The sequence below is a fragment of the Pieris napi genome, chromosome 9, assembly GCF_905475465.1.
Source record: "Pieris napi chromosome 9, ilPieNapi1.2, whole genome shotgun sequence".
Lineage (NCBI taxonomy): Eukaryota > Metazoa > Arthropoda > Insecta > Lepidoptera > Pieridae > Pieris > Pieris napi.
Window position 1 is genome coordinate 11,587,494 of NC_062242.1, and position 16,460 is coordinate 11,603,953.

General features: G+C 34.0%; 1 protein-coding gene across 1 annotated transcript in view; it reads left to right on the top strand.

Annotated features, from left to right (window-relative positions):
* Positions 1–16,460, top strand: part of LOC125052392 — an 88,177-nt gene that overhangs the window by 63,156 nt on the left and 8,561 nt on the right. Inside the window, exons 2-4 of the mRNA XM_047653208.1 lie at positions 1,506–2,687; positions 2,979–3,085; positions 10,439–10,533. Coding sequence (XP_047509164.1) covers positions 1,506–2,687; positions 2,979–3,085; positions 10,439–10,533 — 1,384 coding nt within the window. The remainder of the gene's footprint in view (positions 1–1,505; positions 2,688–2,978; positions 3,086–10,438; positions 10,534–16,460) is intronic.

The window sequence follows — 16,460 nt, forward strand, 5'->3', positions numbered from 1 at the left end:
GTAATATTAAATGACCAACAAAAAGGTTGAGGTTCTATGTTTTTCTATAGAATTCTGTAACTTTATTTGTTCGTAACAAAAAAACAAACAAAACGTTGCATAGCTATTTGCTACTTTATCCATACATTGTGAAACAGACCCTATTAGTCTTACTTATTTTATTTCGTTCCAAAAACAGCAAACTTTTGGTATGCTTGAACACAACATATTGCATTGAACGAAACGCGGTCGAGAGGCAAGGATCACGCAAAAGATTGCTGTCAATCTTTTGTCAAATAAACAATCGGATAGCAGAAATGTTTATTGGCATGCAGATTGGAGATCGGTCTTTAGATATGAATCAGTCCAAGATTGGTTATAATCATAGATTGAGGATACATTATTAATTTTGGCCGTAAGGAGAATGACAATTTAGAAGGTGGATAGAAGCAGCACATGGCAGAGAGTGGCACAGTGTAAACAGAAATTCTGGGATTTGGAAGAGGCCTTTGCCAAAATAGGCACATACATAGATATCTAGAAAGAATGAGATAAAATTTATAATAAATATAATATTTTATATAATACATAAAATTATTTTAATGTTTTTAAATGAAAAGTATCTGAATTAAAAGGCTTTTGTAATATAATTATTATTTAACGTAAAGCCAACATGTACTCGAGTTATTTATCGTTCCGTTTTGATTCTGTTCCGACATCCTGCGGTTGCATAGTTCACCCTTAATGACATAGAAAGTGTGAAACTGTAAATTTTTATCACACTATTGTGTTTGTGTGAGTGACTTGCTCCATGTTATTTAAATTTTTTTTTTTAATAGCAGTATATAAGTCTAAAACGCTATTTGTTTGATTTGAACAAAACATGGACCTCTGTTTAGTTGTTCCTAATAATTCCAAGCAAAACAATAACGGGTTGGTTGACTCAGACGGCACATCATCTTTAAAATACCCCATATTCAATTAAGAGATTATTTGACCACAACCAATAAGTAATCTTCCTGTCAAGCGCGTCATTACCATGAAAACACAGATATAAGTAATGTAAACAAAGAACTGTCCTGACAAAAACTAAAATATCGCCTAGCTATTAGTTTTTTGTATCCAAATACCCATGAAAGGTAGAAATATCACATCCATTGTTTGATAAAGCGTTTTGATTTGTGTATCGATTACCATCAAATGACTCAACCCTTTTTACTTTATTAGCTTGAAAGCCTTTTTGTTAGTGACATAATCCTGAGCTGATAAAATCTTTGTTTTTACTTTTATGGCTATCGCGTTTAATTTGAGAGAAATGTGCTCGTAAAAAGAATCTATGAGTTTGTTTTGGTATTGTGTAATCTTTAGTGTGTTGGCTTTCAAATTTCTAAGCTTTATAGGGATTTTAAGCTTAACAAATTATTTTGTTTATTTATATTCAATTATAAATTCAAAATAAGACAATATTTCAACATTAAATTTAAGTTAATTATATTATGTAACTAACCGAGTTCTCTTTGTTTCAGGTAGCACAACAGATCTCACACCAACCCTAATCGGTATATACGATGCTCTTCTCGAACCAGCAAAAAGTCTAAGACCAGAAGTGGCCATTCTTGAAACTGCCAAAGATGCACGCAACGACCCACCAGTTCCAAACGCAACTATGACAGAAGATAAGAACAAAGAAATCACAGTCCACCCCAGCCCACCAAAACACCCGTCAAAAATAATAGGAAGTGTTAAACTTCCAATAGCAACACTAAACAAAAGTTCCCTTTACAACCTTCGGACAAAAAGTGACGGTGTAAGTGATAAAAGTGATCCCAGTGATGACAAAATCCAAAGGACGTTTAAAGAAGCAAAGACAGATGCCTTCGATAACCTCTCGCCAAATGTTAAACGTATGCTGTCCAGTGCATCTGAGACTACAACGCTACGATTTCAAAAGAAAACAGTTAATATAACGAGATCATCAGGCAGGAAGTGTAATATACCTTTAGTGGGTGCTACATCAAAGATATCACAATCTGGTTTAGAAATCTTACCATCAGTTGAAATTTACGATCAACCTAACTTGAAGCTTAACAAAATCCAAGACTCACCTCCTCTAATCAAGCCAGATTTCAAAATTGATGAACCTGAAACTTATGATGTTCCCACTAATAACCAACCCGCGATCTACGATGTGCCTAACAATAACAAGACTGCGTTCGAGTCCCTCTCACTGCCATATATTGATCAATCTATCGAACTGTCTATATCAAATGACAGAGAATTCGATACTAAACTATCGTCTAAAGAAAACTCCCCTTTAAAACCTAATACATCTACACCACTAATATCACCGGCTAAGTTAAACGACACATTGCCTAGAAAAGAATCAAAGTTGGTTAAGAGCGGGCCTTATCCTCAAACGGTTGGTTCAACTGGGAATTTAAGGCCCGAAAAGGAGATGGCTAGACTTAATCCACCATTGCAAGTCACAAGACCACTGTCAATGAGTTCTATAGCTTCGTCAAGCTCTACCTCTAGTAGTGGTGTACAAAATAAAGGAGTGAATTCAGCGTACCTCGCGTCTATAGAAAGCTTGGATGACCATAGCGATGCAGATATGACATCTGGCAATGGGAGTAATAATTTTATGAACAGTACCGGAATACTTAAGACGAGTATTTCGGAGGAGAGTCGAACCGAGATGTTAACAAGTGAGTGATAATCATAAGATTTTTTTATTAAATAACTTATTACACCGCAATTCTACATAACCATTGTATTTATTTTTGAAACGGTAAAACACAGTGATACCACGTGAAAATAGGATTGTAATAAATGTAATTCACTTGAATCAGATAACAATATTTTAAAATTGAAATTATTTCTTTTATCAATAAACGTAATAAATGCTCACATTTAATTGTCACCTACTGTATTGAATTCTTACCGAATGAAAATAGCTTAAGCTTAGTCCATTCTATATTTACGCCGGTATGTTTCAGATCACAACTTAGAAGAATTATCCGGGCTGTCTCAGCTGGAGAGGGTGTGCGCGGAAATAGTTCAGACTGAGAACGTATACGTCGAGGATTTGAGACAAGTTGTGGAGGTGAGTTCTTAGATTTATTCATATTAGTTTATTATAATTGTAAATATACACTTATATATGTAAGTATGCGCATAACTCCCAATAACCCAAGAAAAAGCTTAAGACTAGGCCTAGTCCTCTTTTACTATCGTAAAAAGACAACATTTTTATGTGTCCTTTGGTAGAATCGTGTAATCTTTAGCCATTAATAACCAAAACACCTCACGCGCCACTATCAAACCAAATGAATCATTTTTATTATCTAAACAAATTAGTAACAAAATACAGGAAACAAAACCTTTTTAGTTAAAATTCGGGACTGCAACATTGCGTAAACTTAAATATAAACGAAAGAGGTGTGAAATGGAACGCATCTGATATTTCAAAGACATAGGAAATGACGGAAAGAAAAATAAACGAATTCTGTGGTTAGATTTGAAATGTATCTAATGAGGTATATTTAAATTTGGAAGAGTACAAGGAAATTTTTGATCCAAAGTTTTGTTGATTAGACTGTGATTGGAGAGCAATTTGTATTACAGACTGTTAAATAAATTGGACTGATATGTTTGTAGTATGCATATCTTATAATCTCATGTAATTATGCGTAATATTCCAAGCCGAGACTTATCGCTAAGGCAGACTGCCATATGTAAAAAACGTACTGAATTACACATACGGGAGCCATACTTAGGTTTAAAGACTTTATTTTCTCAAAAAGACAAAAAATTTCACTTACATGAGAATAATACTCTAGATTAACATAACATTGTAAGCGTTTTTAAAATAATCACAATAAAAGATACATGCAATAAACTTAAAAATAAAAGTAACCAAAGAAATATGAATTAAAAGGAATTGATAGAAGTAATATTTTTTATATCTGTGGGTAGTTTATTATACAGCTGTGCGCCTTCGTAGGTAAACATTTTTTGCCGTAGTTCGTACGTACTTTAGGTAATGCAAGATAACTCGTTCGACGCATACTTCGCGCGAACTCGACTGTAGATCTTACCCTATATACAGTAAAGGCTGATGCTTATGAACTTATTAAATATTAGTTTTTGCTCAAGAAGATGACACAAATTTGGCGGTACAATCACTATTTACTAACATGGTAAATATTTTATTTGATATGTTATATAAGACTTATTTACTAATGTGTAACTAAGCAACGTATTACTGACCTTGTGTAAATCGATTTTAGTAGACCGAGGCTTATAAAATCAAAATAGCACAGGTCGAAACGGAATAAATTATTTTTATTACATACCCTTTGCCTATAACCTAATTATAGGTAACGCAAAAATTCAGTCGAACATATTAGCTGAAGGTGTTCTGCAAGGTTCCAACGTAGGGCCTAACATTATCTAAATCATATCACTGATACGCAAACTTATTGTTTTTGAAACATCTTTATCGGATATAAACCGGTTTTATTACATTACAACTAGATGCTTAAAGATACATGGTCGTCAGATTTACATTGTTAACGGGTTAACTGAAGGAAATTAATATTCCAGTAGTGATACAACACTACAGGGGTCCTAATCTCAGATTGCATCCGTTTCTTTGATCATTTTTATTCCATAGACTAGATGGCGATCAGCCTTCTGTCTGACCCGTGTCATTATATTTGTATTTGAGACTTGCCGGTTTACTCACGATGTTCTCCGTCACCGTACGAACGAGTAAGCGGACATAGACAGAAATTCTATGTGCGCTTTGGTGTACTGCCGGATCGAACGTACCTAGTAGGGATGAGAGTCGCTCGCTGAAGCCAGCCACTGGTTTTTTTAACTGAAGGATAAATGCACTTATATTTTTCTGAATTACTGTGAAGCCGTCAATATTTACGATTCAACAAAGCTTTAAGTTTGCCTTATTAAAATAGTTTCTTTATACGAAAGGGATTTCTTCCTAACGCCAACCAGACCAACGTTCACAAATAACCCGTTAGTGACCAGTTTTCCCAGCTTTTAATTCCTATTTTTAAAGATATTATAACGATATTATAACTGTTAATAATCTTTATATGGCAAAACGTTTACAGTATTAAAAAAAATGGCGAAATTAAATTTTATATCTAAATAACCGTTCCTAAGGTTTTCGTGTATAAATACACGGCCATAATTTCAAACAAATAAACTAACATGTGGTTTTAAATAAATGTTAATGTCGTTCAATATTGACCGTCGCGGGAGTCTTGAGTACCGTCTCCAGTTGAATGAAGTCGTTTGGGATTTGCATGCGTAATTTTATACGATTATTTATGGTTCTCTACTGCAAGCTTGAGAATTGTCGTTAGAAACAAACGAAGGAAGGAAGCATGTAACAAGAACTGATATCTGTAGTCTATTAAGTGGGCTGAAAAGTTCGTAGGCTAACAGAGAATTTTTTAAATAGAAATTCATTATAATATCAAAATATTTAAAAAGAGCGGTCGTACAATTTTATGATACCATCATACGATTTGTCTTTATCCTCAAAATAGGCTTCAGTTTTGGCGATTACCTTTTCTGCAGCATCATCAGTTAACACGTGTTATAATACCCACTCAATCCGATGGCAAAAACTGTCTTAGCTTCCAGTGGCGTAACTATACCTAATGGGGCCCGTGGCAAATTCTTTTGAAGGGGCCCTATCAGTAAAAATCGTAACGTTGTACTCAGTTTAATCTTAATAAACTTCGAGATTTTCAGCGTCCTCAATAACACGTTGTATATTTCCCACTAATGGCCATAGGCCTCCTCTCTTAGGCGAGAGGGATTGATCTATAGTCCCCACGCTAGCCCAATGCGTATTGGAGACTTCACATTCATCCATAGAACATATATCTCTTGGGCAGGGGCCCTCTTGAGTCGGGGGCCGTGGCATTTTGCCAGCACTGCCACCCTATTGTTACACCATTGTTAGCTTCCAAAATGAGAAACTTCGCGTTCCCGTGCCTGTGCCACTCCCGTCAATTGCCTTCAGCAGAATTTCCACTCTGTCTCTCCACCGGTACCTACGCGTATTACATGATCATATTAAATTAAACCAACAAACAACTTCTAAATTCTTATATTACTGTGATGGTAACAGCAAACATATGCAGATCACACCATCCCCAGAATCAGAGTCGAGATTTAGCGCTAAGTATATCCAGTGCGGTGAAATCTTTTTTTGTACGTAACGCTTTTGACATACGGAGTCAAAGTTTCGATTCAAAATCTGTCCATAAATTATACGGAACCCGCTATATGAATTTGTAGTTTATTGGATAAGTATACACTACCCTCATAAAATTACAATGGATTACAAATGTGTAGGACGCCAATAAAAATATCTAGGTTTAAGTAGGCGTGATACAGTTATTTTATTGGATCTATTTAATGATCGTGAATGAGCTTGTACCTGCGCCCGCGCATATTGATCTCTATTAGGGTTGACAAAAATACGAACGTGTGCATAACAAATGTAAACACTTTTTCGCTAGGGCGTCTCTAGAAGATTCTTTGGAAATGGCTTATGTCTGGTATTTTTTGGATCAAAATAAAACCTTTAAACGAAACCTCAACCTTTCTGAGAGCTTCTAGTAAATTAAATTGTTCTAGATTGCATCATACGTTCCAAATCATTAACATTGATAATTGAACAAGCTTCCTATTTTTTGTATTTCGTAGCTCATTATTATTGCTTAAACATTATAAATAAATGTAAAGTAGAAAATACAGCAAGGGGTTTAATCTTGGTGCGTTGGGCTACACCACAGTACAAATTTCTTTAAATTAATTATAAACTAAAGTGTTAAAAAACATACAATCAATACAAAAAACGAATTCATATTACATCTATCTTAAATTTTATTACGCAGTTTACTACGCCGGTGGACGTATTAAGAGAACAAAACTTTAACTTATCACATTGAAATTTATAATATTAAATGAAATTGGCAACCCTATTCAACCTATATACAGGTGAGTTACCGTTACAAGTTTAATCGGTGAGAGTTTTATTTATCGACGATTTGACTCGTACATCATGTCTCTATGTTCACTTGTCAGCCTTGTATTGTTGCACTTTTATACTAAATTGCGCCTGTGTTTTGGCCAGCTTGAGAGAAGTATGTTGGGATTAAGAAAATTAGACCAAAACAAAACTATCGGAATCACACTAAAATATTACAACTAGAATTCGGTAACTTGAATGGCAATGGACATGACATTCAATAAGCATCGAAAACTGGAACAGAATTAGGATAAGAAATCGAGGGAGATTCGAAGGAGAACGAGATAAACGACTAAATGAGATGAAGGCAGGATAATTATGGAGAAGGAAAGCTCTAGAGTAGTAGTGAAAGAAATGACGGAGGCCTTTGCAAAGGTAGGGACAATAGACGATGTTGTCGATGTAAACTTAACAGCAGGGGGAATTATGGATAAGGAAAGCTCTAATATTAGGAAAGAAATTACTATCTACTAACTATGTCAGGATGGGGCAAACAGACGAAATAGTTGATGTAATCTCATCACACTTACTTCAAGTTTATTATTTTGTAGCTATCCTTTTCTAAACGCCTAAAATTACCTTTAACTTACACATTTTAATACATTACATTTTGTTGTCTCAGATGTTGACGTTAATGAAGTAGAGAGAAGTGTAAATAGACTATATAGGTAGCGATGGTAGACCTGTTCACAGATTTCTGGATACAGAATATTCTTGATCCAGGTTAAAAGAAACTAATAGACGAGTGCCTATGGAAGCGATAGAGGTATGTAAGGATCATACCAAAAGGAAAACTCCTGCATACCCTTGAAATCGTGACATCTATAAATCTGCAAGATAATTTATCTAAAACAAAAACTACTGGCTATCGGTCGCAGCAGGCCACATTTAAATTCTCTCTTATTCCATTGGTGCTCAATTAAGGTAGAGTGAGAACAGCCCAATGAACCCAACTGTATTAAGATAAGCAAAGACTAGATTTCCTGAGTACAATAGACAATTTATCGTCGCTTGTAAACTGCACCGCTAAACTCAATTTGCGTACATGTCAAGGGTATAAGTGAAAATATAGTAACGGAAACAGTACGAGTAAAGTGAGGGAGAGATACTGCAGGTTTTCTTAACTAGCAATAACAATACTACATCATTTTTTACACGACCTTAAGTTTTTTTTATTAAATTTAAGTCTCGTTAAGCTGTTGTGTTTTTAGTTATTTTTGAATCAAGATGCTTGTAAATGCTACGTCTTAGTGCGGGTAATTTTCAGGTCCAAATATAGACATAGACATATCATTTATTACAAAACAAAAACACATAACAAAATAACAATAATCAAAGAGAAAAAATTAAATAAAAGATATAATGAGTTATTTTTTTTGGTTTTCCTTTTTTCCATTTCCCATTCGGTTCGTCTCAAGTATGTAATGCGTGTGTGCTGTGGCTGTAATTGGTTCTGGCTCAGCATTATGCTGAGGAGCAGAATGTTCCACAGCGCTGGTCATTCTGCCAAAGACCACATCGGCTAGTTTGCGCCTCAGTCGCAATAAAAAAGAATATATAAATATTTAGTAGAAAATAATAATAATAATATTAGTAAAAGTTAGCAGTATAAGTAATGAAGTCTTGTGTAATGTGTTATGAAGTAAATAAAATTATATTAAAAGTTAAAAAGAAGAATAATTGTTAAGAATTATTATTTTTTTGGGCGGATTAAAATATCTTTAATACGAGTAGCCTTTAAATTCATACACCATCTCCTTTGCTATATATTTCACCATTACTCTGGAAGTGGTCTGTCTGGAATGCAGGGACAGTTTATGATGGCTGTATGCCAGTTTAGTTTAACATGCCTTTCTAATATTTCTCTTCATTTTCCCAGTTCCTATAAATACTTAAGGTTTACCTATTCAACAAACAAACTTACTATAATGTATAACGTTTGTCTATACAGTTATTTATTATTTTTATTTCAAATAATATTAACATTTCTAAAGCACCTATTGCTGAGGCAATTGGACTTACATAATCTAACCCCGGAATCAAAAATAAATCAGACTTTTACCGTCCACTGTCACGCTCGCAAGTTCGTTGCCGGCTTTTTTAAATAATACGTCATAATAAGCGCCAAAAGTCAGCTTTATTGCAGCCCCTGCATCTTATCTATCGTTTTAAATCTCTATATAAATAAAAATAGATCACAAAATAAATTGCTAAGCACAAAACTCGAAGACGGCTCGGCAAAATCGAGTATTTTTTTAAGTGAAACTTCTTTAGGCGCATGAGGGTAATTTTTTTACGGATGAAACGTCACGAAGATGTGCAGCGTTTTTGTCGAAGAAAAGGGAGAGAGTGATTGAGACCGATTTAGAGAGAGATAAAAGGCCGAATTACCTTATGGAATTTTTTAAATTTAATTTCGTAAAAAGAATTTATGAAATATTTTATTTTTTAAGCAAAATAATTTATTGAAATCTCAAATGACGAATTGTAAATTAAAATGACACGTGTTTTTATTATCGAAGAAAAAAAAAATTGTATTAATTTTCGACACTTAATATCAAAAATTGGGAAATTTAGTTTTATGATTATTTGGTTTTTATTCCGGAAAAGAGAACAAAGACACTGTCCGCTTTTGGGGGTAGCATAGCAAAATGTTCCAAATGTAGCTACTAAAAGGTTCACAAAGGTTCGAAGACATAGTTCGCGGGGGCAGCTCACATATGGGTTTTAATATTTGTTTGTATTTTTATTGATGAAAACCGCAGCTTGCATACGTACATACTTAATTATAATGCGAATGGATACGGGGTATATTCAGCTCATAACGATAAACATTTAAATGTAATATGAGTAATTGTAAGACAATGCAAGTGGTAATACCGGTTGTCATTGTCACGGTGACTAGAAAGTGACCGTGAGTCACGATCACGATCGGGTTAGGGATACGGGAATTCTATTACATGGGATATTTAATTACGCGTAATGTATATAAGTAAAAGGAATATGTGCATAACTTTTGAACAATTTTTCTTTTATTTTCTATTTAATTTTTACGCCTTTTTCACGAAAAAGTCTAATTCTGACATACGTCTCTCTCGTTATGATCCATGTATGCACGTCAGTTATGGGTACTTTTTTTATTTATTCAGAAGATTTACAGCATAATACAGATATAGATGTATATGTCGCAGCCAACTAGCTTAATTAACCGTTCATTTAACAGCCTAGCCGTTTAACTAAACCGCGCCGTTTAACTAGCGGCCTGTAAGATGTTCAGTCGTAGCGTTATAACATTTAATAAACTGGCTCGCTTTTCGTATATAATACATATAAATATTTATATATACATTATATATTATACATTGTAATGTTTTCTGATTTCAGGGCTACTTACACGTCTGGCGACGGGATGCAACATTTTCTGAAGATGAACTGACAGAACTATTCAACAATATAGAAGATATCTACGGGTTTAACAAGTATGTATATACCACGATAGTTAATTTAAACTTTTATTTTTGTAATAGGGTAAAATGTTCGGAAAGATATTGTTTTTGAATAATTTTAAGCGTGACGGATAAGGCAAGCAATGTTATTGCATTAACTCAATGACAAAAAAAAATAACAATCTATACTTCTATACTAATATTATAAAGAGGAAAGATTTGTATGTAAGTATGTTTGTAACGAATTGACTCAAAAGGTACTGGACCGATTTATAAAATTCTTTCACCATTTGAATGCTACATTATCACTGATAATATAGGCTAGTTTAATTGCAAAAAAATACAATCCCAACTTAAACTACTATAATGTTACCCAAGGTGTAAAAAAAATGCATTTAAAATGTCTTTCATCGCATGCGCTGCGAAAACTATTGATGATAGGGAAAAAAATGTTTCAAAATATTAAAGAACGTATTAATATCTACAAAAATGTTAAAAAATTAATGTGCAAAGATGGAACGGGCCGCTAGTATGTTATAAATACACAAATAAGATTTTAGTCATTACTAAAATTTACTAAAATAGACGGTACTATTTTGAAATGTTTTTATAAATCACATATTTTAGCAATCGATTTATTTCCAACACACACACACTATATATTATAGTCTTAATCTATATAGTGTATAGTAATAATAATTAAAAATGGTTAAATAGAAAATTAAAACAATTTCACAAAGTTTGATCCCCGTGGCACCTTTAACGCTGGCAGCATTTGCTGTATTGACTAGAGACTCTTGGGCCGTGGGTTTCACGTGCAAGGCGCTAATTAAAGATTTAAGTTGGCGCCTGGTAGATAGCACTGGTGACCCCAGAGCTGGTGCTTTCCTCGCTCAACGAATAAGTATCACAATACAGCGAGGGAATGCCAGCGTTAAAGATACTGCCACAGGGACCAAACTTTTGGAGTTTACTCCTTAAGAAACGATTTGAGTTATAAGGCCCGGTACGGAAATTGTATGAGGAGTAAAATCAAGTGTAACACGAAAAGTTGAGGCGTTATGTATAAAGTTTTGACAGCCACGTTACAACATTGTCAGTGTTGACAGCTGTAAAAAATAAAAGTAGATTGTCTAGCGTGCCATAGAGTTTTGTCAATAGTAATGGTCAGTGAAATTAAAACTAAAAAGATTGTTCATTCTTATTCTTCTCTTACTATAAAGGTAACTTTGGTCACAGAAAGAAAATCCTATTCGGGCATAGATGATGTAGGTACGTTTTATTACTACTACAAACATCTATATTATAAAAACATATATTCTTACCACCTTTAGTATGAAAATATGGTCGACAGCCACAGAACATTATCGCCATTTTATCGTTCGTAAGGAGTAAACTCCAATCGTGTGTCGTAGCGGACACACACACACTTTTTTTAAATTTGTTTTGATTTTCCATTTGTAATTATTTAATAATAATTATTATAATTATTATTACTATGTAGGTTAAAAATATTGTAAATACTGTATATTTGTGTGTTGGAAATAGATCGACTATTCACTTTATTAAGAATACTCATAAATAAACAAATTAAGCTGTTTCACCATATGTGATAGTTAGCTGTTACACACTCTTCATTATAAATCCTCTACAAATGTAAAAGCTGTCGTGGAGACAGAGATGTATTTGTACTATTATGATTTAAATTAATATTTTATTTCAAATTACAAGGTTGGTTGAAAATGTTAACTAAGTTAATCATTCGGAGGTGTTGAATTTGATTTTTGAAAATAAATGTCTAATTATCGAGAAGTATACAGTATAATACAATAAATAGGCTGCTTATTATCCACCCGTTTATTATTAAAAACGGCTTTTAAACACACTTTACGCAGCGTTGGAGATGCTACTAAGACCTAACATGTAGTTACACGTTCATACACATTACATACCTACACTCATTCACTCACTTGCACCCACACACTTACTCATGCACTTATGCGTGTTACGCAAGCGTAATGCTTTTTGTTTAAAAGAAATGACAGAAGTTGTTGCTGTGAAACAGTTAAAAAAAAATGAAATTGAGAATAATTTTTATTTTATTAACTTAGTTATGGTATACCTAGTTTTTTTTTACTTAGATGGGTTCCCAAATCTTACACATTTTAAGAATTTAATTTAGTATTGCTGAGCTTGTGTTAGCCGTATTAAACGAAAGAGTCTGTTGTTTATTGTGTGAATCGATTTGAATCAGTTTTTTGTTCATTGGAGGAAAGTGCTCGATAAGGAAGTGCGTGTAGCGTCTTAACTTTTTTGAAATATGATAATGCATGCAGTTAAATTAATATTTTTACCGACTTTAAATACGAAAGAGTTTTCAAATGCGTATAATTTTCTTGTTTATTACATTAGCAAGTGTTCTTCAAAAACTTGGATTCCTTGGATATGTGCAACGGCATAGGCCAAGGTTGTTTACGATACCAAGGGCCAAAACCAGTTTGTTGCACAGATGCTTGTTAACAAAGACGTTGCTATTGAATGTTGTCTCCGACACTATCATCATCTTTATATTTTTACGGTAGCGATATTGGGTATCTTATGTCTGTAATATTATATATTTTGTTCGACATTATCGTATTGGTTTAGGACTGTATGGATATGTGTGTATTTTTGTGAATAAATAATTAAATTATTAGTTCGTAAATAATAAGTCGTGATTAATAGTTGAACGTGAATTCGTCCCTGTAGCAAGGGTGTCCGAATAATAGCGAGGGACGTCAAAAGGTTGGATGAGGGGAGGATTTGCACATCGGGCTTTCAATGCGGATTGCGATTCGGATTTGCCGTAATCTGGGGAAAGATTGAAAACTTTTTGTTTGCAATAAAATATCAATGCATAGTGGAATGGTGATTGTTATTTCGCTCATACAAGGATCAAAGTGTTCTCAAATTTCCTTTTTTATCATTTTATATTGTATTTGCGACTAAAATACGATTGTAAATAGCGGATATATTTTAAATCAAAATTTATTTTGAAAGGCCGGCAACGCATTCGCAATCCTTCTGGCACTTAGTCTCCATGGGATCACTTCTCAAATTTCCTTATTTTATATAGGTGTATTTGCGATTAAAAAATCTATATTGGATATAAATAGCAGATAATTTTTGATTTAAAATAGTTTGAAAGGTCGGCAACGTACTTGCGAGCCATTTGGGATTGAGTATGTCCATAGGATCACTTAACATCAGATGACCTCCTGCCCGTTTGTCCCCGATCTCCAAAAAAGAAGTGACGATGTAAGGAAGTTCTTCTTCAACCGCGAATATGTACTGTAAATACATAACTATATAGTAATAAAGAAAATAATAATAATAGCAAATAACAGCCAGGTTTCCAAAACGACTCGGCAAAACTTCTCCTTTTGATTTGCATCACAGTTTTGCAAATCTGACACAATATGTTCTGTTCCGATGTTAGTTATCTCCTTTTTGGTGGATTCTTCTCCGCTCCGGATAGCAGAATAAGTAATAAAATATCGGATACGTTATCGAATAACAAATTAATTAATTAATTAATTTTACAAATGCAAACAGCATGTGGTGCCATCTGTTGACAAAATTACGCATATAAAACAAACCTACCACTTTGTTCTTGCGCCGGATAACAAAACAAATGTTGTATATCAGAAAGTGCTTTAACATGCAGTATCGCAATATTGGCGCTAGAGAGAAGAGGCCTAATGTGTAAAACTGCCATTCTTCTTTCGCAATGGCAAGCAATAAAACATTTCTGTCTTTGCAAAGTTGTATCAATGTTAACCATAATGAAATCCTAAAATAAGTTTAACTAAAGTTAACACGCTATTATTTGACTGTAAGGTGGAACGAAGTTCGCCGGGTCAGTAAGTTGTTATAAAATGCCTCAGGCTCCATGAAGTAGGTTGTATATGAAAGCATAGACCGCGTTTTTCGAGTCAGTTACCGCATAATATCAATTACGTTGCATTAATATGACACCAAGCCGACTTTCAAATCATCTGATACATCTATTATACGCTTAACATGTGTGTAATGGCTATAAGCATTGATTTTAAATCATAGCGTATCAACTTCTACACGGCAGAGGCACGTCTTCTAGAAATTTTGATGGTATCCCTTAACCGAGAGTTTTTTACGCCAGTTTTTTCTCTCGGCCTTCCTTACACCTTCTGTCTTCTTTGCCGATGAGTAGGGATGTCTACCGATACAAATTTAATGACGTGGAATAAGTGATACCGGTATCTTATGTTGCCGAATAAACATATTTAATTTTTCAACATCAGATGTCGTCGTCATCGCCAACTCGGTTCTATAAAAAATTAAGGTGCAAGCGGAAGATTCTGAGAAGGTCCTCCAAGAAAAGAGTCTTCTTAAGTCTAATAACGCACTCGCGGGCTCTCAGGCATTGAGAGTGTCCATGGGCGGTATCACTTAACATCAGATGAACCTCCTACCTCTGCCTCCTGTTCTATGAAAAAAAGCCGCCAGAAATCGTCAAAACAATCGGAGTAAAACACAACCTGTGTTTTGTGAAAGAATTCGGCTCTTAATTTATTATACAACATCGGAATACCACCATTTTTGACAATTTAATTTTAGTTGGACGTTTTTCTTTATTAGAGACTGTAAGTAGTGTTATTGGACACTTTCTTATGTTAAATATCTTTATTAGTAAATTAGGTTAGACTAAAATTACTTATAAGTCGTAAGTTACGCTAGAAATTTACGAAGTAATAATAAATAAATAGATCGTAATGATGGAACATTATGTCATCTTAGATAAGACGCATGTATGCATGTTTCACCCGATGCCCAGTGGCGGTTAATTTATTAATATAGACTTGTATTTTTTTTAAATTTTTTTTTTTGTTAAGACAACTCACACCAATTGTCCGAGTCCCATGCTAAGCTGGTGAAGCTTGTGTTATGGGTACTAGGCAACGGATATACATACATATTATAGATAAATAGACATATAAATACATATTTAAACACCCAAGACCTAAGCACAACACCAAATGCTCATCACATCGATGTTCGTCTCAGCCGGGGATCGAACCCGGGACCCATGGATTCGCAGTCAGGGGTACTAACCACTAGACCAATGAGTCGTCAAATGTATCAAAACACCTTAACACAAAAAAGTTGGACAAATTGGAGATGCATAGTGGTCTTACGTAAAAAACCGTATTACTAAGCATTTTTTCACAAAAGGTGGTTTAAAAAGTCCTTGAGCCGATAAAAGCAATTTGTTTTCCCCAAAGGATTTCTTTAAAAAGTCACGTTTGCGCGTTAAATCAGTTGAACAATAAAATGCTAACTGAGGTCATTGTTTGATATGTATTGCTTAAGGTGAGGTTTGAAATAGTTTTCTAGGAACTCAGACCGATAACGCGCTATATTTTATAAATATTAGGTCAAAAGTATTACAAGTCTTGCAAAATGTAGGTTAGTTTTTTGCGCATTCTTTTTATTAAAAAAATATAGGTAATGTAAACAAATTTATCTCGTCAGATCAGAAGGGATTGTCTGTTGCCACCCTGTTGGTTAGAATAAAGGTTCAAACTCTCACTACCTGTTCGCAAATCAAGGGCGTAGAGCGGGCAAGAGGAACTGGCAAGAAACTCTCCGCCACTCTTTTTAATCGCTAAGTTTTTAGTCATACAAATTGTTTGAACTGGAGCAAATCAATCCCAAGGATTTGGATCATTTAAATATTCGTCAAATTTATAAAAAGCTTTATTGATTAAATTACGTTTAAAGAGAGCTTTAAATTTATTCAGTGATCTCTAATTTCGCTTGGGAGTTTGTTGTAAAAACGAATACAATTTCCATACTTTTATTTTCAATTCTTTATTTTACAAAATAATATAGTATAATCACAATATGTTACATTAGAAAACCGCGGTTAGTATTGTAAC